The sequence below is a fragment of the Gambusia affinis genome, linkage group LG08 (assembly GCF_019740435.1).
Source record: "Gambusia affinis linkage group LG08, SWU_Gaff_1.0, whole genome shotgun sequence".
NCBI lineage: Eukaryota > Metazoa > Chordata > Actinopteri > Cyprinodontiformes > Poeciliidae > Gambusia > Gambusia affinis.
Window position 1 is genome coordinate 418021 of NC_057875.1, and position 26518 is coordinate 444538.

Genomic DNA, 26518 nt, shown 5'->3' on the forward strand with positions numbered 1-26518 from the left:
GGCCTCCACTCCCAGGGGCCTCCACTCCCAGGCCCCTCCACTCCCAGGGGCCTCCACTCCCAGGGGCCTCCACTCCCAGGGGCCTCCACTCCCAGGCCCCTCCACTCCCAGGCCCCTCCACTCCCAGGGCCCTCCACTCCCAGGGCCCTCCACTCCCAGGGGCCCTCCACTCCCAGGGGCCCTCCACTCCCAGGGGCCTCCACTCCCAGGGGCCTCCACTCTCAGGGCCCTCCACTCCCAGGCCCCTCCACTCCCAGGGCCCTCCACTCCCAGGGGCCTCCACTCCCAGGGGCCTCCACTCCCAGGCCCCTCCACTCCCAGGGCCCTCCACTCCCAGGGGCCTCCACTCCCAGGGGCCTCCACTCCCAGGCCCCTCCACTCCCAGGCCCCTCCACTCCCAGGCCCCTCCACTCCCAGGGCCCTCCACTCCCAGGGGCCTCCACTCCCAGGCCCCTCCACTCCCAGGGCCCTCCACTCCCAGGGCCCTCCACTCCCAGGGCCCTCCACTCCCAGGGGCCTCCACTCCCAGGCCCCTCCACTCCCAGGGCCCTCCACTCCCAGGGGCCTCCACTCCCAGGCCCCTCCACTCCCAGGCCCCACCACTCCCAGGGGCCTCCACTCCCAGGGGCCCTCCACTCCCAGGGGCCTCCACTCCCAGGGGCCTCCACTCTCAGGCCCCTCCACTCCCAGGCCCCTCCACTCCCAGGCCCCTCCACTCCCAGGCCCCTCCACTCCCAGGCCCCTCCACTCCCAGGGGCCCACAACTCCCCGGGCCCTCCACTCCCAGGGGCCTCCACTCCCAGGGGCCCTCCACTCCCAGGCCCCACCACTCCCAGGGCCTCCACTCCCAGGCCCCACCACTCCCAGGGCCCTCCACTCCCAGGGGCCTCCACTCCCAGGGGCCTCCACTCCCAGGCCCCTCCACTCCCAGGGCCCTCCACTCCCAGGGGCCTCCACTCCCAGGCCCCTCCACTCCCAGGCCCCACCACTCCCAGGGGCCTCCACTCCCAGGCCCCTCCACTCCCAGGGCCCTCCACTCCCAGGGGCCTCCACTCCCAGGGGCCTCCACTCCCAGGCCCCTCCACTCCCAGGGCCCTCCACTCCCAGGGGCCTCCACTCCCAGGGGCCTCCACTCCCAGGGGCCTCCACTCCCAGGGGCCTCCACTCTCAGGCCCCTCCACTCTCAGGCCCCTCCACTCCCAGGGGCCTCCACTCCCAGGGGCCTCCACTCCCAGGCCCCTCCACTCCCAGGGGCCCTCCACTCCCAGGGGCCTCCACTCCCAGGGGCCCTCCACTCCCAGGGGCCCTCCACTCCCAGGGGCCCTCCACTCCCAGGCGCCTCCACACCCAGGGCCCCTCCACGCCCAGGGCCTCCACTCCCAGGGCCTCCACTCCCAGGGGCCTCCACTCCCAGGGGCCTCCACTCCCAGGGGCCTCCACTCCCAGGCCCCTCCACTCCCAGGGCCCTCCACTCCCAGGGGCCTCCACTCCCAGGGGCCTCCACTCCCAGGGGCCTCCACTCCCAGGCCCCTCCACTCCCAGGGCCCTCCACTCCCAGGGGCCTCCACTCCCAGGCCCCTCCACTCCCAGGCCCCTCCACTCCCAGGGCCCTCCACTCCCAGGGGCCTCCACTCCCAGGGGCCTCCACTCCCAGGCCCCTCCACTCCCAGGGCCCTCCACTCCCAGGGGCCTCCACTCCCAGGGGCCTCCACTCCCAGGCCCCTCCACTCCCAGGCCCCTCCACTCTCAGGGGCCCTCCACTCCCAGGGGCCTCCACTCCCAGGGGCCTCCACTCCCAGGCCCCTCCACTCTCAGGGGCCCTCCACTCCCAGGGGCCTCCACTCCCAGGCCCCTCCACTCCCAGGGCCCTCCACTCCCAGGGGCCTCCACTCCCAGGGGCCTCCATTGCTTGTATTTTCCCGTCATGAAGGAAAGAGAACTTTTCCTGAGGTCACCATCAGTCGTGATGTGTTGGTGGACACCCAAACCCTCCATGCGTTGTTCCAGTGACCCAGCTCTGTGACTCGGCCGTATCCCTTTTCCCCTGGCGGATTGCAGCTGTTGGATATCAGGGAGGGCGTTCCTGGCTGCAGCAGCTGCCGGTGCTGACACGAGTCGCTTCGCTTTGACATTTAGCCCGGCTGACACGCTGCTCTTGTGCTGCGGCGCTCTGCAGCGTGAACGCTGCGGCCCAGGCGACCTCTGAACCGTTCTGTCCCTTTGCTCCACATGTGGAGGAAGCTGCTAGCTGCAGAGCTGGATCACTGCAGCTCCTCCTGCGTCGCATTAGAGAGGATTCCCTCTGTTCAGCCTCCTGTGTTTCCTGCGAGCTGCGGCTTGTCTGAGTCCAGGAATGTTCAGAGCCGATCGCAGAGCGCCGAACACACGGCGGCTCTGTGCTGATGTTTGTTTTTCCACTCTGCTCTGTGAGGCTTCAACAGCTCCACGCAAAGGGAGTCCTGCTTTCCAGCCGCAATGCATCATGGGCCGGAGGCAGGCGGGCTGCTTCACCTGCTCTTCCTTCTGCTTCCTCTCCAGTGTTTGCTGTGACCTCATCACAGCATCCACTCAGCTGCAGCGCCACGTCACTCAGATCCTGATGGCTCATTTCATCACTGATGCAGTCTGAGTCAGTGAACGCATCACATCCCAACTGACCCCTTCTGGTCCGACTCCACATCCAAACAGAACCGGGTCAGAAGCTGCAGCGCCATTAACGGCTGCTGCTGTTAGCTGTTAGCTTCCTGCTTCCTGTCCTGCTGTCGCTCTTAGCAACTTTACAATCCATCCAGAGACGGCGGCCATCTTTACTGCGATGGCTGTCTTTGCTGCCGTAAACAGAGCGCTGCTACGTTCTTCTGCTAGTGGCTTTGGGGTCAGAAAGCGTTCACACAGAAGTCTGACTGTGGTGGGGTTTATTTAGTGGCATGAGTGAACACAAAGACAGGAAAGGAAATCAGAACTGAGCATCAACCCCTAGAGGCAGCCTGACCTGGAGCTGCTTCAGCAGCAGATTCTCCAACGAGACTCAGAGGAGAGAACTTGTTCAAGAAAATCTCAAAATCTGCACCACAAAGGAAAAGTCACAGAAACTAAGATGGTTCTGCTTCTGGTGTCAGGATTTTTGGTCCTTATGGAAAACTGGGTGTCCAAACGCAAGTGTGAAAAATCCTGATGACAGATTAATGCAGTTTATTCAGCGGCAATAATGTGATTTATTATTGGTATTTCTAACATCACAAAGTTCCCAGCTGAGATGCAGGAAAACAAATTCATCCAGATGAGAGCGAATCAGAGCGTCAGACTCACCACCTCTGTGTTGGTGATTTTGGCCAGCAGGTCCGTCAGGCTGTTGCCCCACTGGGATTGGTCGGCTGAGTCCAGCTGCAGGCCGCAGATGGCCGCCCCCACGCTTCCTGTGGCGATCATGGAGGGGGGATACATGGCGAATCGGAAATCTGCAACAAAATTCACTTCAGTTACATTTCAGGGTGACACTTGGCTGCAAACATCCCTGAAGTCTGATTTGTTTCTTTAGCAGCTTTGATTTCCAGTTGGAACAATAGGGGGCGACAAAGAGACATAAACAATATCGCTGCAAATTGTTATTAATCACAACTAATCTTTAAACATTTATCTACACAATAAGCAATATTTTAAAACAATCCATTTGGCTACTAAATGATGAAACAGACATGAAAATATTCATAGTTTTATCCTTCAGGTTTCCAGCCATCAGATTGGAGCAAATACTTTTTCCATCTATTCATCGTCAGAGGTTCACAAAGCTGCTGCTGCTGTTACTAATGCTACATTAGCATTAGCTGCTGTGGATGCTGCATTAGCACTAGCTGCTAATGTGGATGCTGCATTAGCCTTTGCTGTTACTGCGGATGCTACATTGCGTTAGTTGCTACTGTGGTTGCTACAATAGCATTAGCTGCTACAGTGGACCCTACATTAGCATAAGCTGCTACTGTGGACGCTACATTAGCCTTTGCTGTTACTGCGGATGCTACATTAGTGTTAGCTGTTACTGTGGATGCTACATTGCGTTAGCTGCTACAGTGGATGTTGCATTAGTGTTAGCTGTTAATGTGGATGCTACATTGCGTTAGCTGCTACAGTGGATGCTACACTAGCATTAGCTGCTACTGTGGATGTTGCATTAGTATTAGCTGTTAATGTGGATGCTACATTGCGTTAGCTGCTACAGTGGATGCTACACTAGCATTAGCTGTTAATGTGGATGCTACATTGCGTTAGCTGCTACTGTGGTTGCTACAATAGCATTAGCTGCTACTGTGGATCCTACATTAGCATTAGCTGCTACTGTGGACGCTACATTAGCCTTTGCTGTTACTGCGGATGCTACATTAGTGTTAGCTGTTACTGTGGATGCTACATTAGCGTTAGCTGCTACTGTGGATGCTACTTTAGCATTTGCTATTACTGCGGAAGCTACATTAGCGATGGCTGCTGCTATGGATGCTACATTAGCATTAGCTCTTACTGTGGATGCTACAATAGCATTAGCTGTTACTCTGGATGCTACATTAGTGTTAGCTGCTGCTATGGATGCCACATTAGCAGCTCAGAACGTTTTTATCTAAATAAATATGTTAACATTCTGGCCCTAAAATAATCTAAACTGAATTGAATATAATGTTTTATGTTGTGAGTTCAGGTGTTGTTTCAACAGAAACAATGAGACTTCAAGCTTCCATCTCCACAGTAAATAACTTTATTGTCATTGTCATTGGTTTAAGCCACAGGTGTCAAACTCCAGTCCTGGAGGCCCGATATCCTGCAGCTCTTAGATGTGCCTCTGCTGCTTCACCTGAAGAGAATAATTAGGCTCTGGAGAACTGATCTACACAAGAAGGAGTGTCGATTTGTACCTATGGCACATCTACAACCCGCAGGACAGCGACTGGAGGACTGGAGTTCGACGCCCCTGGTTTAGAGGTTCGGACTGTCTCTGGGTTAGCCGCTACCAGCTAACCCAAATACAGGGTTCACCTGGTACTTCTGTTATTTTCAGTTCTTGCCACCCTGACACAACATGAGCTGGAAAGTCAGCAGTCAGCTCATAAAGCTGGCCTGCGCTGTGGCGGTTAGCAGTGCAGCTCCATAACGACCTCAGGTCTGGATAATGAGGTTCACTCAGCTTGTAAAAGACCTGAAAAGCAGCCACCCTCACCGGCTCCCCTTTACCCAGCCGGCCCCTTTTCTTCCATCTCCTCAGTAAATCGTGCGCTCGCTGAAAAAAGCCCCACAGCGCTTGGAATAGCGGGAATAAAGAGGCTCAGTGCCTGTGCCAGCGCGCGCTGCTGTAGGTCCTTTTTCCACGTGTGGTCACAGGCGCGCGCCTCAAAGGCCAATAACCTTGTTAGCTCCCCTCTCTGTCATTCATGATGCAAATGAGACAGCTTGTGAACGGCCAGAAGCCCGCGAAAGACAGAGAGACACTTCTCCTCTCTCCCCTCCTACCTTCCTCTGTGGAGGACACATGGCCGCTCGGAGAGGCACGGAGGGCCGCAGAGCTGAGCGCTTTGTGGCTGCAGCCGGCAGCGGCTGTTAGCATATTAATGCAGAGTGTGACTCCATTGTCTAGAGTCATCACCTGACCTCACCCAGTGGCCCTCCAGCCCTCTGACCCGAAAGACACGACTCAGTGAGACGCTGGACAAAGATGGGGGGGATGAGGGGAGATATGTGGAATGTGTTGGGGAGCAGATTCTATGTTAAATCAGCCTGCCATACACCCTGCCCAGACCTCTGTGAGGCATTGCAGGAAGAACAGAGTGGCCCTGCAGGAACCCCGCCCCGTCCTCTGTTCCTGGGCTGTAAGGGGGTGTGGGGGAGCGGGGCAGCCCCTCATTAGCATACGGTCACATTCAACAGAGCGGCGGCTCTTTGATAGCTGCAGACTGCCTCATCCACCAGCCGCTCTCTCATCTGGTGGGCCCAGTGTACAAATAAATGCACTTATTATACACCACACACACACACACACACACACACACCCAGCATTACATCACCCCTCCAAGAGGAGGGAGCGCTCAAAGGCATGCATGGATTTACTGTAAGGCTGCAGTCAGGAAACACACAGAGCACAGATGCAGCTCTGTGCGGCGGGTGATTTTTCACCCAGACAGGCCGGGTGTGTGGAGCGCCACAGCAGACCGGGGGGGAGGGGGCAGTTATTACCTCTTTGTCCCCTCTTGCTGAGCATAAACTGTGTCTGGCTCAAAAGGGCCTCCTCTTTCTGCCCCAGGAACCCCATCCAGTCTAATCCCTGCCCCTGGGTTCTTGCCCCTCCCCCTGGTATGATGCTGCCACTACCTATTCTGGTGAGATTTTATAATGGCAGATAGATATTAGTTTATGGATTATTCTGACAATTAATTAATTCATCAGATTAAACCTGCAGAACCGGGTCAGCACCTTCAGGGCTTTTGGTTCCTTTCTATCATCTGGAACCAGCTGACCCGTTCACCTGTGACCTCTGACCTCAGGAGATTTCCTCCAATCAGCTGCAGCTCTCTGGACTTTTGTCTTCTCCAGATTGTTCTCTATAAACCTGAAAGGTTGTGGGTTAAACTCCCAGCACATGATGCATATGATGCACATTAGCATGCTGCATGCTAACCTGCTGATTGGACGCAGCACACAGGCAAACCATCCTCAGTTCTCCTCCTACCTGTGGCGCAGAGCGCGATGAAGGTCTGGACGTGTTTCCGGATCAGAACCAGCTTGTCGTCGGCCAGCGGCAGCCTCCGCACGATGTGCTCGATGAAATCGTTCGGTGTCACCGCCGCCAAGTTCCACTTCAACTTCCCTAAAACCACCAGCTCCCATTCCTGTAGAGAGAGGAACGACGTTCAGAACCCAGAGCTGGACGGGCCTGTGTGTGTGTGAGAGAGAGAGAGAGAGAGGGAAAGAGAGAGAGAGACAGAGAGAGAGAGAGACAGAGAGAGAGAGAGAGAGAGAGAAGAGAGAGAGAGAGAGAGAGAGAGACAGAGAGAGAGAGAGAGAGAGAGAGAGAGAGAGAGCTGCTTTCATTGTTCCTTTCACTTCCTGAAGGAGGTGACTCATGAAGAGTTGGTGAGTAATCTGAGGGATTAAATCTTGGTTTGTCTCTGCAGCGCCGCAGCCTTGTGACTGTAGCTGCTTTCAAACCGCATGGACTGAGTCATGCAACCATTCAATGCGACTGCAGCCGCCTCAGCTGAGGAATCCTTAAGGGAAGCAGCAAAGTAATTCCTCCAGAGAACCTGAACATTCAGAAATCCTTCCTCTGCATGTCAGATGGAAAGATGCAGCATCTGCAGCATCTGCAGCATCTGCAGCAGCCTTGCACCACAGACTGGATGCTGACAGAGTGGCAGCAGCCGGCAGGCAGCCACTTCCTTCTGCTTCTGCCTTCCTCTGGTCACACCTTCTGTGCAACATTCTGGTTCCTTTACAAGAAATGGTTACTAAAAACAAGCGGCGCAGCGGCGGTGCAGCAATCACATGGCCTGAGCAGCTGATCTCTGCTTCCTGTGTGAACATGGCAGCCAAACTGCTGCCTTATACAGAAACAGAAGCAGTTCAAGGACTCGGCGCTCCTGCTGCTGGAAACCAGAGAACCAGAAAGTTTCTGCTTTTCTCTGCCCAATTCAACACAAACCAGTGACAGAAGCAAAATCAGCTGGCAGGAAGTAACCATGGAGACGGGTTCAGTGGGCAGAACCAGAACCTGCTGCAGCTGCAGAGCCACCAGATGAACAACTCATTAAAGACAGAAATATGAAAACAGAAGCTGATGAGGACTACAACTGTGTGTGTGTGTGTGTGTGTGTGTGTGTGTGTGTGTGTGTGTGTGTGTGTCCCTCTGTCCCATTTTGGCTGACCCCGTTGATCTGTGTAAATATCTGCCGCCAGGTGGCGGTAGAGACCGAGTCACTTCCTGCTCCGTACAGTAGCAGCTGGAGGCTCTACAGTAGAACAATTCACTGCAGAACTTCAGCGTTTTATGCGCATCAGATGGAGAAACGGCGCAGATTATTAGCACATTATTAAAATGACATTAAGCTCTGCTGAAGCTACATTAATGCAGAGAACCTGCAGACTTTTCCGTCTTAATTATGACGCAAGCAGAGGAAGATTAGAGGTGATGTGCAGCAACTGCAGCTCACCAGCAGCTCCTGCGGCCTGATGGAGTTATCTGTGTAGATGCAGAGCTTCTCTGCCGTTAATGGCCGCGTCTCCTTCAGCTTGGAGGCCAGGAACATGCAGACTGCGCCCAGCAGCTGCAGGTTGCATTTCTTGATCGGCACCATCGCTAAAAATCTGTCCAGGTAGTTCATGGCCAGAGGAAAAACTTCTTCCTCGCACTTCTGCTCCTCGCAGACCTGAAGAAGAGAGCATGCAGCGTGATGAGCTTCTAGTTCTCACCAATATTCAACGTTTATATCAAAACCAAATCAGAGATTCATCACATGAAGACAGAATATAATTTCAGTGACACACGCAGCTGGGGCCCGGCCAAGAATCTGACCCAACCCAAACCGGTTGCGACATCACGGATTAATTCCAAATCAATTTCCTTACAAAGCAGCAGAAAGTGTCGGATCCATACAGTCAACGGAACCACATTCCAGCAATTCATTCAGCAACAAATGAATTCAAGTCGCAAAGAGCTGAGCCAAAAAAAAAAAAAACTCCCCGACAGCGCAGCACACGGAAACGGGCTTTTTCCTCAGTCGTCATATTTTCATAAAATATTTAAAATTACAAATAAATTATCCGGACTCCGTTTCTTCACGCGATAATCTTCTGGGGGTTCTTCCACGCCAGAGCCGACCATTCCGATCCGGATCTGGATCCGATAAATGTGATTAAATTGTTAAAATCAGAAGCGAGTCGCGACTGGCAGCTCCGAAGTGCGCCACCCCGGAGCCGATTTTATGATTTCAAAAATTAATTAAAAATCTCCAGCAGGTCGCATCGTGACAATATTCACATGAAAATAAAGCTCCAAGGCTCGGCTTTGTTTCCATGCAGATGTTGGTCATAAATATGGAAACGTTTTCCACGAATCCAACTTGTTTCCTGACAAAGCGCCGCAGAGCCGCCAGGGCCCTCGCCCCTTCCGACATTTTACACAGAAAACCCGAAACTCTGTGCCGCTTTTCGGGCTCCAGACTGGACCCGGCGGACACCTGAGCGTCTCCGCTGCCAGAACCGAACCGGGCCAGCCGCTGTTATCCCGCCGTGGTTCTGGAAGCGAGCTTTAAAAGCAGCAGGCGCTCCCCTGAAAAGCAACATGGCGATGATAGCAGCAGCAGTGCTACGTGTGCATGGAAACATTCATGTCATCTGAAATAAAAGCAACATCTCAGGAATCTCCCAGAGTCCCGGGAAAACCGGGGGGATCCGGGCTCTCCGGACCAGGACCCGATTCGGCAGGCGGCGGTCCGGATGGTCGGACTGGGAATTGGACCGACATGTTGGGTCAACAAGAGGAACCGAATGTCGGAACAACGAGCAGCTTCAGAAACCTCAACACGGCCCAGAAGGTTCGAGGCGACAGCGAGCAGAAACTTTAGAGAAGAGCACGGAAATAAGAACCGAACCGAACCGAGCCAGAGCTGGGTCGGTACCTCCAACATCCAAGTAGCGACCATCCTCCTCATGAAGGGCTGAATGTCTTTCTGGACGCATTTGAAATAAGAATACTGCGGCAGGAATCTCTCCTCGATGGTCAGCAGTCTCTGCAGAACTCTGTCATCGCGCAGGAGGTTCGGGTCCGGACGGGCTCGTATGCTGGTGTCCATTTCGAGGCAGAGCAGCTCCATGGTGTTAGGGGCGGAAGAAGGGTGGGGGGGTCTTCCAGCCGAACTTCTTCAAATAAAGTGTAGAATGTGCGTCGTCCCGCCGCGACGCTCCGATCCGCACAAACTTTTTCCTCTCTCTCCTCTGCGCCTCATCCGCCGAGCGCACAACTCTGCGTGCGCCACTGACGCAATGATTCCGCCTGCCTGCGTGAAGCAGATGCAACGACGTCCTGTTGTCCCTCTTTCTGCCCGTCCTGCTGCGCAAAAACAATCTGAACGTCTATCTCCAGAAGTCAGGCTGATCATTTAGAAAAGTTAACACAACATAAAGATTCATGTGCAAAGTCACATTTTAAGGCTTAAATGATTGAATTTAACCAAATAGTTTGTTGTGATAGCAGAACCGAACTTTGCTTCGTGAGAACCGAATCAGGCTGGAAGGTTTTTGTTCTTCAGCAGAACTTTCTGCTTCATGCGTGTTAAACTGAGGCATGAAAGAGCGCGATGAGGACACACAGATACACACACAACCACACACCCACACAACCACACACACACTCACACACACACACGGACACATGGTCTTACGTGCTGCTTTTTTATAGAAGCCACCAACAACTTGTGGTTTATCTGATAACTTTCTAGGAAATTTAAGCAGCGTTGAATTTTTTTTCGTTCTTTTTGCTGCATTATCTCCTCCTGCAGATAGATAACACAGAAAGGTTCGGTTCTGTTCCTTCTGAGGCTCACTGAACCGGTTCCTGCTCCAAACCGAACTATTATTTCTCACTTTGAGAGACAAGCAGCTGGAAGCTGCTGATTGAAACCAATAAGTGTCAGATTGACTGAGCGGCTCTGCTTTCACAGGCTGATCGGTTCTGACCCAACGCGGCGAGAGGGACGGAGCAGAACCGCTCAACTCCATCCATCCAGGCTGCGCGGGACGCGGGAGCAACCAGGGGAAATGTCTCTTTAAACTTTGTGTCCAAGCCGAGTCAAGTTTTCTTCTTCTCCTCCCAGTGGAGCTGCTAGCTTAGCCAATAGCTCTGCGCCGTTGTTACTGGGCAGACTTCATCTTTACCTCTCTCTCTCTCTCTCTCTCTCTCTCTCTCTGATTGGTTTAATGGGGAATCACGTTAAACTGAGACAGAACCGAACCTTTCATCCTATACAGCACACATGAAACTCTCCTGAACTGACCTGTTTAATTTCCATCTTTTCAAAATTAAACGATCAGAAAATCTTTTTTTTAATTATTTTTAAAAATTCTGAAAGACAAAAATCTTCAAAGACTTTAACAGAAAAAAGTAGAAATGAAAAGTTTTAGTTTAGAAGCAGACGGGACACCAGAAAGCTCTCCAGGTTCGGCAGGAGGTCGGTTCCGGTTCCCTTCATTTTTACCAGTAAAGAAACAAATAAAACCGCTAAATAAATGTGAAAGATTATTTTACATAGAAAGCCATATAAATACAAATTTATGGACAAATCAAATTCCCTTCGGGCTGCTCTCTCAAATGGTTCAGGTTCCACATTAAACCGTTTCTTCTTGAGTTGGACCCGAGGTTCGGTTCTTCTCCTTTCGGCCCGGTTCCGACAGTTTCTGTCAGCAGCGCTCTGCTCCCCGGAAGTGTTCAAGCATCACATCCGAAAAAAAGTCGGAACACATCCTGCCTCTGAGGAGCCAGAGCGAGCCGCGGACCGGGACCGGGACCAGGACCGATCAGCAGAACCCCCGAAGTCGGAATCATCAAAAACTGGGCCAATATTAATATTCGGAACCTTAATAGTTTAATATTCATCCCGACACGTTTCAGACATTTATTAGGAATTTTTCTAAAATCAAAAAATTAAATGAAAAGCAGGAAAATCCAAATACAGTAACACCATCATCATCATCATCATCATCATCATCATCATCATCATCATCATCATCATCATCATCATCATCATCATCACCACCATCATCACCATCATCATCACCATCACCATCATCGGCCGGAGGGGAATTTGTTGCAGAGATGAAAGCAGCTGATATGAAGGAAACATTTTGTTTTAATAAATAATTTGTTAGTAAAATTACAAAAGTCCCTGAAAAAATTCATTTCTAAAATCTTGATTTTTAAAAACAGTTTAAATATCTGCAGTTTAATAAACAAACGCGGAAATTACTCATGAATTTATAGTAAATGAAAAATATTAGAATATAAATGTGTGAATTTGGAGGAGGAAGTGATTTTAATTTTTTACAAGAATAAACTCCAAATTAAATTCAGTTCTTGAAGAAACTAAAATGTGGATGAATTTGTTTCAGCAGATTTCAGAAAATCGGAAAGCAACAAAAGAAAAACAAAAAATTAATTTACTGATATTATCTGCTTCTTTATCCTAATAATAAAACAATCAGATAATTACAGGAATTTGGAGCAAGACATTAAAATAATAAAATGTATAAATTAATTTGCTGTGCTTATCTAATCATCTGATTTAAATATTTATTTATCTGGACTCTGAAGATTTTTACCAAATCATTTTTTTGTTTTTGATAAAGTAATAATTGGTCAAATAACATTTTTACATTCGGTTTAATGTTTTGCAAAAAAAAAAAAAGAAAGACCTCGTTTCCTTATAGACCTTATATTAATTTTAAAGAAAATTATTTTTTTAACATCTCAGCAAAATGTCATTTACATCCTGGGAGATGCAAAATTAATTTCAAAAAGCAGCAGATTGAAAAGAACAGTTTTATAGATCAAAACTGATATTTACACTTTTTATTATTAGAAATATTTTAAAGCATTAAAACAGTAAAATGACATAAAAAGAAAACTATTTTAATCTAAATAATCCATCTGAGATAATCTCTGAATGATGGATTACAGCAGATTAAAGAAAAAAACAGAAAATTCTAATAAAACTGAAAAAATATTTTTTCCCCACAGAAACAACGTTTATCCCCCAAACCAGAAGATTTGCTTAAGCTGCCGTCTTTCCTCCAATTTGCTGTTTTTCTTTCTGGTTGAATAGTTGCAGATGTGTGTGTGTGTGTGTGTGTGTGTGTGAAACAATAGTAAAACACTGCGGCTATTCATCCATGATGACAAAACACCAGACTTGATGCAAAGTGTTGAGCTTCGGCTCGGTGAAAAACAAAGAGAAACGATGGAAAATCTCAAGGTGCTGAAAACCCTCCTCTGTTTTTCCTCCTCCTGTCGCCGCATGCATTCCTCCCTGCAGAGCGCTGTGGCTTTGGTTTCCATAGCAACACATCCAAGATCTCCAGACAGACATTGTCCTCCCAAATTCCTGTTGCCGTCACGTCAGCGGCCGGAGGAGGTCGGATCTGCTGAATCATCTAATCTGCATTAATGGAGAAAATAATCTCCAATCTGCTCCAGAGTCAGAATATCCAATAACCTGTTTCTGTAAAACACAGGAAATACTTTTGTAATAAATGATTGGTCTTTCTGCAACCTGATGCTGAATCAATGGAAGCAGAAACGTCGGGTTTCCTGCGTTCAGAAGGATTTAGCGAATCGTCTGAAAGGATTGGGATCAGATCTGAGGCTCCAGCAGCAAAAGCAAAGGAAGCGGATTAGCAGAGCTGCTAACAGCTGATGATGTCATCATGTCTCTGCTGCCTGGATGCTGAGCTGTTAGCGTGTTAGCATGAGACTGTCCTACAGCAAGTCTTCAGTCAGAGGCATGTTCAGGAGTTTTAAGACTGACTGCTACTGGAGCTCCTCCTGGCCCACAGCATCACACCCTTTAATGCCTCTCCTTTACTTTTACCTCCATTTTATTCTTTATTTCACTCAATAATAAATATAAATAGTTCATGAACTCATGAATGAAAAGAAGTTATATTTTAAACATCATTCAAAGACAAATTGCTTCATAGCTACGATTGTAAACTTTCTGCAGAGAGCAGACAGAGATTCAGATTGTTTTATCTGAAGATGGTTCCATAAACCTTTAACTGAACTCCATCTTTCACTCACCGGCGTTCAGACTGCAGGTTCGTGGATCACATCAGAATCCGGTGGAGGCGGATCTGAGTGTTAATGTGAATCTGCCTCCTGCTCCACAGCGAAGCCGCTGCAGGATTTTCCCATGTCAGTCATCCAGCAGCTGCATCAGTGTTGCAGCCGCCGGCTCCCCCAGAACAAAGGCCTTGTTAATCCCACTCAGACCTTGAAACGCTCAGAATGCAAGGACTCAGTGCAGGGAAAAAACTCTCCAGAATTGTGTCTGTTGGTGCGTCGGGAGGATCAACATCCTGAGGACTTCCACCTGGGATCACAACCAGTTCAGACCAAAACACGCCCAGCCTGAGGTCAGAGAGATCCGCCGCTTATCAGCAGAACACGCCGCCACCAACCACCGCAGGCCGCTGGGAAAACTCCTCAACGCAGCGGCGCAGAGGACTGGGACTGATCAGACTGAGACTCTGACCAGGAAGCAGGACATGATGTCACCAGAACATCAGCTGATCTGCTGACATCACAGGTCCAGATTCTGGACTGATCAGTTATTAAGGGGAAACAAACGAACTGAACCAACCAGTCAACAGTTCCCCTCCCCAGCGGTTCTGGTTCCTGGTACCGGGTCTTTAACATCAGGGTTCTGACCCACATTGGACAGTTTTCCACCATGAACTACTTTGATGAATTTATGATTCCTCTGCCATAATGAGCAGAGCTGCAGCTCTAGATATGCATCATAAAGATGTTAAACATCTAGCTACCAGCTAGCAGCTGCTAACAAGTGTTAGCAATGGGTTCTAAAGCTGCGTTCACACTGCAGACTGAAATGACCCAATTCTGTCTTTTTGTCAAATGGGATTTTTTTCACACTGCCAAATACATGCGACCTGTATGTGTTCTGCATGCGCAGTAGAGGGCGCAATAATGTCAGCGTTCTGCCAACCGCCATAAAAAGAAGAAGCGCTCAGTGTTTGTGAAAGTAAACCTGGATGCTAACGGTGGAGCACAGCTAACATAGTTGAAGTTGTTGTCCGACTGGAGCAGCTTATTAACAATTTAATCTAGATTACAGTCCATTGTGGTTGTTTTTCTTCCCTCTTGTGTATCAGGATGCAGATCAGTGAGATTTGTTGAGTATCAGTGACGTTCATTTTGGATGAACGCGACCTGGATGTTGGGTCTCATTTGAATTGGATACGTATCAAATATGGGTCGCATCGAAAAGAATCCGAGCTGTGCTGTTCACACCGTCATGAAAAGATCAGGTACTGGTCGCATTACGTCAAAAAAATCGGAATTGGGTCACTTCAGCCTGCAGTGTGAACGCAGACAAACAGGTGCTAGCAGTGCTAACGATGCTAACAATGCTACATCTTCAGAGCATTTCATCAATCAATAATCCGGTCAATCAATATTCTGATACATTTGAACACTAGTCTGATTTTGTTGGGATTATGATGCTTTAGTTTCATAGGCCCAGTTGCTGAGCCAGTGTGTTTGAGTGTGTGTGTGTGTGTGTGTTTGTGTGCGTGTGTGCGTGTGTGTGCGTGTGTGTTTGAGTGTGTGTGGGTGGGTGTGTGTTTGTGTGCGTGTGTGTGTGTTTGAGTGTGTGTGTGTGCGTGCGCGTGTGTGTGTGTGCGTGTGTGTGTAGGTGTGTGTGTGTGTTTGAGTGTGTGTGTGTGCGTGCGCGTGTGTGTGTGCGTGTGTGTGTGTGTGTGTGTGTGTGTGTGTGTGTGTGTGTGTGTGTGTGTGTGTGTGTGTGTGTGTGTGTGTGTGTGTGTGTGTGTGTGTGTGTGTGTGTGTGTGTGTGTGTGTGTGTGTGTGTGTGTGTGTGTGTGTGAGTGTGTGTGTGCGTGTGTGTGTGTGTGTGTGTGTGTGTGTGTGTGTTGTGTGTGTGTGTGTGTGTCGCTCCCTATCTCACTCCCGACTGGCACAAAGGTAAAGTGAAGCTTAACAGCCTGGGAAAAAGTAGAACAGTGTGAAATCACCTTGATCCAAAGATTCCTGCTGCATTCCAGCCGATGAACCAAAACAGAGAAGCACAGAGAGCAGGAACAGCTGAGACATTACAGGGGGGGCAAGAGGGAGGAGGTGTGGGGGGGCAGGAAGGAGGCCAACTGCTGCTTATCTAACAGTTGAACTGCTGGAGGTATGAACATCTGAACAAAGAGTGTAAACATGGGAAAGAGAATAAATTCCTCCTTCAGTGGGTTTGGAAATATTTCAGTTGTCTTAAGAGGCAAAGAAAGATCAAAAATAAAATTATTTCACAGTTATGGAAACGTCACCGGATTAAAAACCATCAAATATCCGACAGAAGAAGATAAAAAAGTGATTTTACGGTGGATTCAGTTTGGTGAGAAGACTCATTGACCTCTGACCTCTGACCTGCTGCACACAGCGCTAAAGGGGTCATAATAACATTTCCATCTAGATATTAAACATTTTCCCCTAATTGTTTCTGATCAGGTGCTTCAGCATCATTTATTGATGGATCTACAAACCAGAAATAATTTCATGTTTGGAGTAAAAAATGAATTTTGATGGAATCAAACTGTCCAAACCGCTGAAAAACGTTTTTCCCTTCAGAGTTAAATATTTCTAATATGATGCAATCATTTCATATTGCTCTTTAGTTTCACTCCTTACTGAGCAGCAGATCATAAACCTTTAATAAACTCAGAATCTATTGGAAATATGATCGATCACTGCAGTCAGCAGAAAACAAAACAATAAATACTTTCACTTACATCAATCTTTATTTTGCTGTGCTCAGATGTATTAATTATCTAACAATTTATTTGAAAAATAACTTTCACATTATTTGAGAAATGTTAAGACAGAAATGACTGTCAGCTAATTATTATTTTAATAAGCAGAAAAATAAAGGAATATTAATAGAAATATTAAAGCAACATGTAAAATGAATCCAGTGGATGAATCAGGGTAGAAAATGTTCATGAGCTCTAACTTCTCAGATTCTGGTTCAAATTCTGAATTTTTAGTCATTTTTAAAATATGAAGTTATTAGTTTTGAATTAATTAAACTGTAAGGGAACAAAAAGTCAAAAATGTGGAACTTTTTAGCCGACAGTTCATTCCTTAATATTTGCTTTGGAAGTGAATTATAAAAATCCGTCTCATAACACAACAAAAAAACAAAGTAGTTTGATTTTGTGAACAATTTCATATCAGCTCTTATCTCATAATTAAATGAGATGCTCGTATGATGAACATCTTCAACATGAGATGAAGATCATCCCGTAACTCCCACGGTGAAAACATCTTGAAGACGTTCTTCACCATATGAAGACGCTGCAACGTTGAACATCTTCAGCACAAGAATCTGATGTTCAACTCCTTATGCTGAAGATCCCATGAAGGACAGAACGTCCAAACGCAGCATCTGTTAGTGAAACATCTACTCATGGCTTCAACAGGGAACCAACTAGCGGTACTCAGATTCCTTCATATCCTCTATACCCAATTACTTTTTATCATGTCTGACGTTGTTTTCTGATGCTAGCACAGCTAGCGGTTCAGGGACAAACTGTACAAAACGGCGTCACTCACTGCACTGAATGATTGTGCGGAGGCGTTGACTGACGTGTGGCATGTATGGGACAACGCTGTGACCAAAGTCCGACATTCATGAAGGATCCGATTCTCCTGAACGGCTCTTTACTAAGAACCACAGGACCGCAGCCTCACCGACAGCCCTTCTTTGTTCTTGTAATGCTCCGGTTCTCTGCAGGAACTATTATTTTATTGAATTCTACACATTGATATGCATTTAATCAGCAGAGCATGCTCACTGCTCGGACCGCTTTGGTCTCCTGTCCTGTGGCAGACGTTACAGCTCTGAGCTGCTGGGCTTCATGCAGCAGGAGAGAGAGACAGAAGGTCAGTCGCCTTGAGCTTGGTTCCTTCTGGCTTGTTGCTCCTCGGTCAGTGTTGGTAGTGGAGCGTTGTTTACCGTTAGCGCGTTACATTAACTGCTGTTTAATGGTGCAAACAGTGGTGGTTTCTGACATGGGCGCTATGGGCAACCGCCCAGGGCGTTATCATTTCAGGGATGGCAGGAGAACTCCAGATTGTTGCACAAAGCAGAATCAAGAGTTTGAATTGATAATGATTAAATATTTTTCAGGTCCAAGTGCTTAATATCTGGCTGTTTTGAATCTTTCAGATCAATTTTGATCATATTTCACATTTACTGAGTCATGTAGCGCGGGGCGCCGGTGTTGGTCTCGACTCGGTCTCGGGTTAGGTGCTCTTGACTACGGCACTAATGGTCGCTCACACAGAACCTGGTTCTGGTTCTGGTTTCCTTTCCACTGACGCTACATGACAGAAACCTTCTACTGAATTAATCTGGATTCATTCCAGATTAATGCATCATCTGAACAGACTGAACTTTTCCAGAGGAAATATAAAAAGATGTGAAACAGACAAAATGTTTCAGCTGCACTTTTCAGTGTTTTACATGAAACAGAAGTTTTTCTTCTGATAACTTTCATTCAGAGAGATCGGCACAAATCCCCTGAAAGCGTCTCTGTGCAGCTGCAGGCGATGTTCTGACTCAAACCACCACTTCTGAGTTAGGAGAGTTCAGAAACATGAAGGATGAGCTGTAGATAAAGAAGTGTAGAAGCAGCATCTTCCAGAGGTCATTGAAATTCCCTGACATGAACTCTATTTTGCAGCAGCTTCCTGACCGGGTTCTGCTGCCAGGCCGATTGGCGCCGAGGCGCGGTACAACCAGCTGGAGGAGGAAGCTTCCGCTTCCGTCTCAAACGATCACTTCCTGTTTGTTGGCTGCACCTGTTTGTTGTGTGGCAGACGGTGAAATGTTTTTACTTATCAGCCAATCTGCTCTCTGTGTTCAGACCCAATTAGAGAAACGCGGCGCCTGCAGCGGGTCACGGTGCTGCTTCTGCGGCGCCGGATACCAGCAGCACTGCGCCGCATTTAGAGCAGGGCAGCTGCTCCTCTGGTTCTACGAGTCGTCAGCAGGCAGAACCCGGGCCCGGCTCAGCAGGCCTGCATCCTGAGAGCAATCTGCCGCCCACAAGCAGAACCAGCCAACACAAATAGAAGAAGAACTTCTGAGCGGGTCCAGTTTGTCCTGAACCCAGCCAGGTTCAGTCTGTTGTGACTGCCAGGGTCCGATTGGATCAGGACCATCTGGAGGATAAAAACTCTAATTTATGTTGATCTTCCTTCACTTTTCTCAATAAAACCTGATTTTCTATCACAGCTTTCTGAAAATTTTATGATTCCATGAATTCTTGTTCACCAACAAAAATGATTTCAGCCTAGAAGTTTCTGTCGGCCATGAAGGCACGGCCTGCTGCAGCACCACCTACTGCAGCACGGCCTGCTGCAGCACGGCCTGCTGCTGCAGCACCACCTACTGCAGCACGGCCTGCTGCTGCAGTACCTGCTGCTGCAGCACCTGCTGCTGCAGCACCTGCTGAACTGCCTGCTGCAGCACCTGCACAATGCACTGTGCAGACAGGAAGCTGGCAGTCACAATAAAAGCTCCATGGCAACCAAAGTCTTGCTGCAGAACAGAACCTGGGTGAGACGGCGACGTCGTCCTGAGAGGAAAACGTTGTTTCAGCTCGACAGCTTTTTTTCTTCCACTCACTTTCCGTTGCTTCTCTGCCAATCAGAGAAATTCAACCCGACTGGCTGTGTGATGGTTCTGATCAGGACTGGACCCGATTCCTCCTCATTTCCTCCTGCTCCAACCAGCCAAAGTTCTGGTTCTGTCTGACTGGGCCAGAACTCTGTCCAAACGCTCAGACGTCCAATCAAAATCTGCCTTCCGATCTACACGCTTCACTTCTGCATCATCTGCGATTGGGCCGATCCGTCTGTCAAGATTTTTGTTTTAGTTCTTGTCGTTTTTTCATCAGCCACCCAGAACCTTCTACAGTTTGTGTTCCTTCTTTAATTTATAGAAAGTTCCACAGAGAATCAGGTTTTCTGCTTCACTTCAGAGTTTTAGAACCAGATTCAGTTCAAGCTGAAAGTAAAGAGCAAGTCGGATTGTTTTAATGGAAACAGTTTATAAAACCCAAATCCTCAAAGATGAAAAATTAAAATCGAGACGTGACGAGGCAAATCGAAGTTAATATGAATAGAAAGTTTTGTTTAAAAGTTAAAGACCAGGTCCGGTTTGATTATGAATAATTTGGGCATTTAGAGGAAAATACGGGAGCATGGCTGAGGAGGGAACTGAATGAGGTCCAGAACCGGTTCTGGACCTCATTCAGCCTCAGCAGCTGCATCAGCTCTGGTTTTCTGATCACATGAAGGTGAGTCAAATAATAAACATCAATAAATTCTCAGGAACCTGGAGCCACGACGTGTTTCTGTGTTTATGAGGAAAAACATTTTATGATCGGAACCGGCTTGAACGGAGCCGGACCTCGGGCCGGTCCGCTCCCTGCCGTCTGGTTACTCGGGTTGACGCTCCAGTTTGGGGGGAGTCGTTCTGTGTGATGTGGTTTTTCTTCTCGTCCCATTACCTCTGGACCGTCAGGGCGGCTCATACAGAATCACATTCCAGTTACTGACAGAGTGACCCCGGCCTCCTAATCTAATGCACGTGTTTCCTACAACACAGAGGGACGCCTTGTTGGGCTGGCAGGACGGGAAACGACCAGCGTCGACACGCCGTGTCATGCTGAAGCTATAAAAAGGGATTCTGTCGTTTCCCTCCGTCCAACCTGAGAAGTGGCTTCTATTTTAGGAGGAGAGCTGGATGTAAACACAACGGCTGCTGGATCAGAGCAGGAACCAAACTCCAGAGGTACGCAAGAATGCAACACTAGCAGTGTGTGTGTGTGTGTGTGTGTGTGTGTGTGTGTGGGTGTGATTGGGTGTGTGTGTGCAGTCTTCCTGCAGCCCCATCGCTCTAGAGACTGGAGAGAAAACACCAAAGACACCCCGAGTCATAAATCTGCCCCCGGCTCTCTGAGTGGGGAAGCTAATGTTTTCCTGAAGGACGTTTCCATCTCTCCTTCTTCTTCTCGTTTTTCTTCTTCTGTCGCTCTGATTCCCACTCAGTGGTTCTGTCACAGTCTGTCTGTCTTGTGTCATTATTATGGACCAATTTGTGTCAATGCGAACATCTCATTCTTCAAGGAGGGAGGGTAACACCTCCCCTTGCACATTTTCACCATGGTGGCATCTGCTCTACTATGGGGTCAGAGGTCAGAGTTCTAGACCTCCTGAGTGATCATTGATGATCCTCCTTTCCATTTCCAGAAAAAGAAACAACAGAAATGGTGAAAACCTATTTAGTAAAAAATGTCTGCCGGTATTTAAATTATGACCAAATGTCACAATATGAACATGGTGGAAGATGATCAATTTAGGAAACGTTGCTGATTAATGTCAGCCATGCTGAAATGAACAACGTCTCATTTTTCTCATCACCAACCAGGCCAAAGAAACCTTTCTCACGAGAATCCAGATTCCCCTTCACTGCCATACAGGATCGATTTAAAAACTTTTATAAATCCACTGGCTGTCGGCCTCCATTCTGTAACAACGGCTGACATGTCAGCATGTGCAGAAAGCGCCAAAGCAAAAAGGACACTGCAGAAATGACAGAGAATCAATTGGCTCGTCTTCGCTGAAGAGAAACGTCTGGTGAACTGATCTGGTGGGCGGGGTCATTGATCTGGTGGGCGGGGTCATTGATCTGGTGGGCGGGGTCATTGATCTGGTGGGCGGGGCCATTGATCTGGTGGGCGGGGCCATCGATCTGGTGAGCGGGGCCACTGAGCTAGGGGGCGGGGCCATTTGTCTGGTGGGCGGGGCCATTGGTCTGGTGGGCGGTGTCATTGATATAGTGGGCGGGGCCACTGATCTGGTGGGCGGTGCCATTGATATAGTGGGCGGGGCCCATGATCTGGTGGGCGGGGTCATTGGTCTACAGCATTCTTCCATCCGATCCAGGAGGCAAGCTGTGATCGGCCAGAAGTTTCAAGTTAATTGAGAAACTTCAACTGATGGTGAATTTGGTAAAGATGGGTTTTAACAGCGCCAGAAACTGGCCGGTTTCCTGGTCCAAACGGGCCTTGGAGCTAAAACAGCAGCCAGACAGCAGAAACTGCTCCTCACTGGGGATTTTTAATACTTAAAATATGACAGAAAATGAAAAGTTGGAGCCATTCTAAACTTCTTCATTTGAGTAGAGAAATGGCTCAGAGACACTGCAGAATGATACAGCAGGTGGAGCGGGTTAGCCTGCAGCGCTAAGCTACACGGCTACATTAAAACATCACTCAGTCAGAAACACGTTAAAAACTCTCAGTTCAGTTTATTACTGTAAAAGATTTCAAGAATGATAAAAGTTGGAAAATGAGCATGTTCTCCCCTCTGGTCGAAGGTTTCTCATATTTCCCATCAGCCCACAAACGTTTCTTAACATGGCTGCCATTTTGAGCTTTTAAACCAATTATTGCCATAAAATGTTCCCAATTTGCATTATTTGGATAAACTTTCAGTCACATCAGATGGTTGTGACTTTAGTCATTTTATTCATAAAACTTTAAAGTTCTTCTTTATGTAGCAACATCAGATGCTAAGGACTTAGCTGTTAGCGAGTCTCACACCATTTGTCAACAGGAAAGACATGAAGATGTCAGACACAGACAGAGACATCTAATGATAGCATTAGCTTGTGCTAATCATTTTAGCAATAGCTTCCACAATTTTTTCCGTGTTTAGCACTAGCAGAGCTAGTATTTTATATTTTTAATGGTTTAGTCTTGAAGCAATTTTTTTAATGTATTTAGCAATTTACTGTATTGTTAGCAGAGCTGAGATTCTTAGTGAATTAGCATTTATTGAAGCTAACTTTCTGGCTAGCTGTTCCCCCCATCGGCAATAACTGCTGCTGATTTTAGAGCAGACATTCATTCTCATTACCACAATGGCTGCCATGTTGAAAAATGTTGATCAGTAAAAGGAAACACAAGATCAAGAAAATATATATAGTTTCTATTGTTCAAAATATGTGGGCTTTTTAGGACAAAAATTAACTGTCCTCGACAACCAGGGCGGCCATCTTGAAAAATAAACAAATTTCAGTAAATATGATTTCTATGGGTCCAAATATGTGTGACTCGATACCAAAAGTGTTGATCTGTGATAAATATTGGCATATTTAGTACAAATTAAATTTGGTGGCCATCTTTAATTTTACAGTGGCTAACAGTCTGCTTTTCCTAAACAAAGCTAGCCATCTGTGATTTTCTCTGCATCATTCTCTGAGTGCAGAAATAAAACCAAGCAGGTTGGTGATCAGTTGGAACTTGCCCCGGAGGATTTAACTGCCCCCAGCCACCCTGCAGCCCAGCATGTGGGTGGTTGGTTTGTTTCTTCTGACTAAAGGCGCATTCCTGGCGAGGTGCTAAGGGAAGGCGCCGCTTCACGTCTTCCGTCCGTGTTCCTCTCAGCCGACCCGGCGAGGAGCAGGAAGGACGAACGATGTGCGGAGAATATCTATGAAGAGCCGTGCAGCACCTGGCTGCTGCTCCTGCACTGCAGGCCGGGACAAAGCAGGGATTGAAGCTCATGTCAAGGTCAAAGGTCAGGCCCCGACACGTTCCTACTTCAAAGCCGAGAGCGTCGGCACGACCAGCATCCAGTCAGTCCAAGCCGCAGGAAAGACAGCTGGTCTGATCTTTTAAATCTGAGTGGGAGGAACCGATCCGGTACCGATCCGGAACCAATCCAGTACCGATCTGGAACCGATCCGGTACCGATCCATAACCGATCCATAACCGATCCGGAACCAATGCAGTACCGATCCATAACCGATCCGGTACCGATCTGGAACCGATCCATAACCGATCCATAACCGATCCATAACCGATCCGGAACCAATCCAGTACCGATCTGGAACCGATCCGGTACCGATCCATAACCGATCCATAACCGATCCGGAACCGATCCAGTACCGATCCATAACCGATCCGGTACCGATCCGGAACCGATCCATAACCGATCCGGTACAGATCCAGTACCGATCCATAACCGATCCGGTACCGATCCATAACCGATCCATAACCGATCCGGAACCGATCCATAACCGATCCGGTACCGATCCATAACCGATCCGGTACCGATCCAGTACCGATCCATAACCGATCCGGAACCAATCCATAACCGATCCGGTACCGATCTGGAACCGATCCATAACCGATCCGGAACCAATCCAGTACCGATCTGGAACCGATCCGGTACCGATCCATAACCGATCCGGTACCGATCCATAACCGATCCGGTACCGATCCGGAACCAATCCATAACCGATCCATAACCGATCCGGTACCGATCCATAACCGATCCGGTACCGATCCGGTACCGATCCATAACCGATCCGGAACCAATGCAGTACCGATCCATAACCGATCCGGAACCAATGCAGTACCGATCCATAACCGATCCGGTACCGATCCATAACCGATCCGGTACCGATCCAGTACCGATCCATAACCGATCCGGAACCAATCCATAACCGATCCATAACCGATCCGGTACAGATCCAGTACCAATCCATAACCGATCCAGTACCGATTCGGAACCAATGCAGTACCGATCCATAACCGATCCGGTACCGATCCATAACCGATCCAGTACCGATCCGGAACCAATCCATAACCGATCCGGAACCGATCCATAACCGATCCGGTACCGATCCGGAACCGATCCAGTACCGATCCGGAACCAATGCAGTACCGATCCATAACCGATCCAGTACCTATCCGGTACTGATCCGGAACCGATCCGGAACCGATCCGGCCTCAAGCTTCGCGTTGGGCTCCATAAAACTGCCAACATGGAGACTAATATGAACAATGCAATAAAGGTGAAAACAGCCACGAAAGAAGGAGTCGGTAAAGTTGTGCGATAATCTGCGTAATAATTCTTAATCTTTAGTGTCACTAATCTGTGCAGCTGCAGGAGAAGCTCTGTGCTGTCGGAGCAAAAACAGGGCCGTAACGCAGAACCTGGAGGCCGGGGCGGGGAGGGGCCTTTAAAATCCTTTGTAGAGTTTTCCAGACAATACAAACACAAAAACAAACACAAATTACGAAAGTTTTTTTGTACTGTTGTAACCATTAAACAATCTCCTCTTCAGTTCAGCCTCATCAGTGGAGACACATTGTTGATGTTACCGTTATAAAATAACTTGGAATTAAGTTTTGGCAAAGATCGATGTAACTTTCACAGCGTTGTCAGCTGCTGCTGGAAGTAACTACAATAGTCACTTTTAATATAACTCAGTTACTTTCCAAATCAAGTAGTCAGTAATCTAAGTTACTTTTTCTTTTCTTTTTTTTCCCCCAAGTTTATTTATGCTTTAACAGGTGCAGTTTAAACACAAAGCAATAGTTATAGAGTTAACAGCGTACCTTTAAATACAAACATACTTGTGTTAGAACAAGCCCAATTATACCAACATAGACACACCTACACAAAATACATAAAATGGATCAAGCCAGAGGAAACATACTGCGTTAGCGGACAGAAACAGAAACATAAGATAAACAAATAAAATACAAAGGACCACAGTACTAAATATATGTAAATCTCTTTCCCTCAACCCATACAAACATACACTCAAAAAAAGAGAAAGAAAGAATAAAAAATAACAATAATTAAAAAATAAAAAATTAAAATAAAAATAAAAATAAAAAGGTCAGGTACCAGGGGACACTTCCGTTGATGTATCAGTCAAACTTAACTCAAGAAAGAAGATGAAAGAAAAAGAGATATTGATAAGAATAATAAATATCAGCTATAGACGTACCACCTTATCAGTCTGGAATATTAGGAAAATTAATCTTTCTTAACAAGGGGCTCCACAAAACCAAAAATCTTGTAGAAGAGCCTCTTAAGGTAAAACGGATTTTCTCAAGTTTAATGAAATACAGTGCATCTCGAAGCCAGTGGGTAAATGATGGAGGTTGAGGCCACTTCCATTTTATTATAATCACTCTCCGTGCCAAAAAAGTCAAGAAAGCCAAGGAGGATTTCTGAAAGGAGGACAGGTTGACTGTGGAGGTGCAACTCCAAACAAAGCAGTCAAGGGGTCAAGCTCCAATTTCTTGTCAAAAATGTCCGACAAAATAGCAAAAACTCTGGACCAGTAGTTAGAAAGCTGAGGGCGAAGCCAGATAGTGTGGATCAAATTGGCTGGAGAATGTTGGCATCTATCGCAGGCAGGAGAAACGCTGGAGTAAAACTTGACCAGACGTGCCTTAGTATAATAAGTGCGATACACAAGTTTGCATTGAATTAGATTATGTCTGGCACAAATAGAGGACTTATGCACCAATGGGTTAGGGTTAGTGTCCAAAGATCCTCTGAAATGGTCCAAGGTCTTCCTCCCAAAGTGATCTATGGGAATTAAGGGTTTGTGGGTGTAAAAGCGTGATTTGATTGTCAATAAAAGATATGGCTCCTTTCAGTTTGACAGTAGGTTTTAGAAAAATGTCTAAAGGTGACTCTTTGGGAAGGTTGGGAAAATTTGAATAAGTAGAGCGGACGAAGCTGCACGCTTGCAAGTATCTAAAAAAATGATGCCGCGGAATATCAAACTTTTCAGAGATTTGCTGGAATGAGGCGAAAGTATTATCAATATACATATCGTGAAAAGTTGAAATTCCTGTTCTC

General features: G+C 47.8%; 1 protein-coding gene across 5 annotated transcripts in view; it reads right to left on the reverse strand.

Moving 5' to 3' along the window:
- ccnd2a (cyclin D2, a) overlaps nt 1-26518 on the reverse strand; it is a 97797-nt gene that overhangs the window by 6523 nt on the left and 64756 nt on the right. For 4 of the 5 annotated variants that reach the window (XM_044123861.1, XM_044123862.1, XM_044123864.1 and 1 more), the window contains 3 exons: nt 8187-8402; nt 6707-6866; nt 3310-3458 (listed from right to left, as the gene is read on the reverse strand). In XM_044123861.1, coding sequence (XP_043979796.1) covers nt 3310-3458; nt 6707-6866; nt 8187-8402 — 525 coding nt within the window. Of the gene's footprint in view, nt 1-3309; nt 3459-6706; nt 6867-8186; nt 8403-9653; nt 10234-26518 lie in introns of those variants that run through there. The other variant, XM_044123859.1, reaches the window with a different exon arrangement.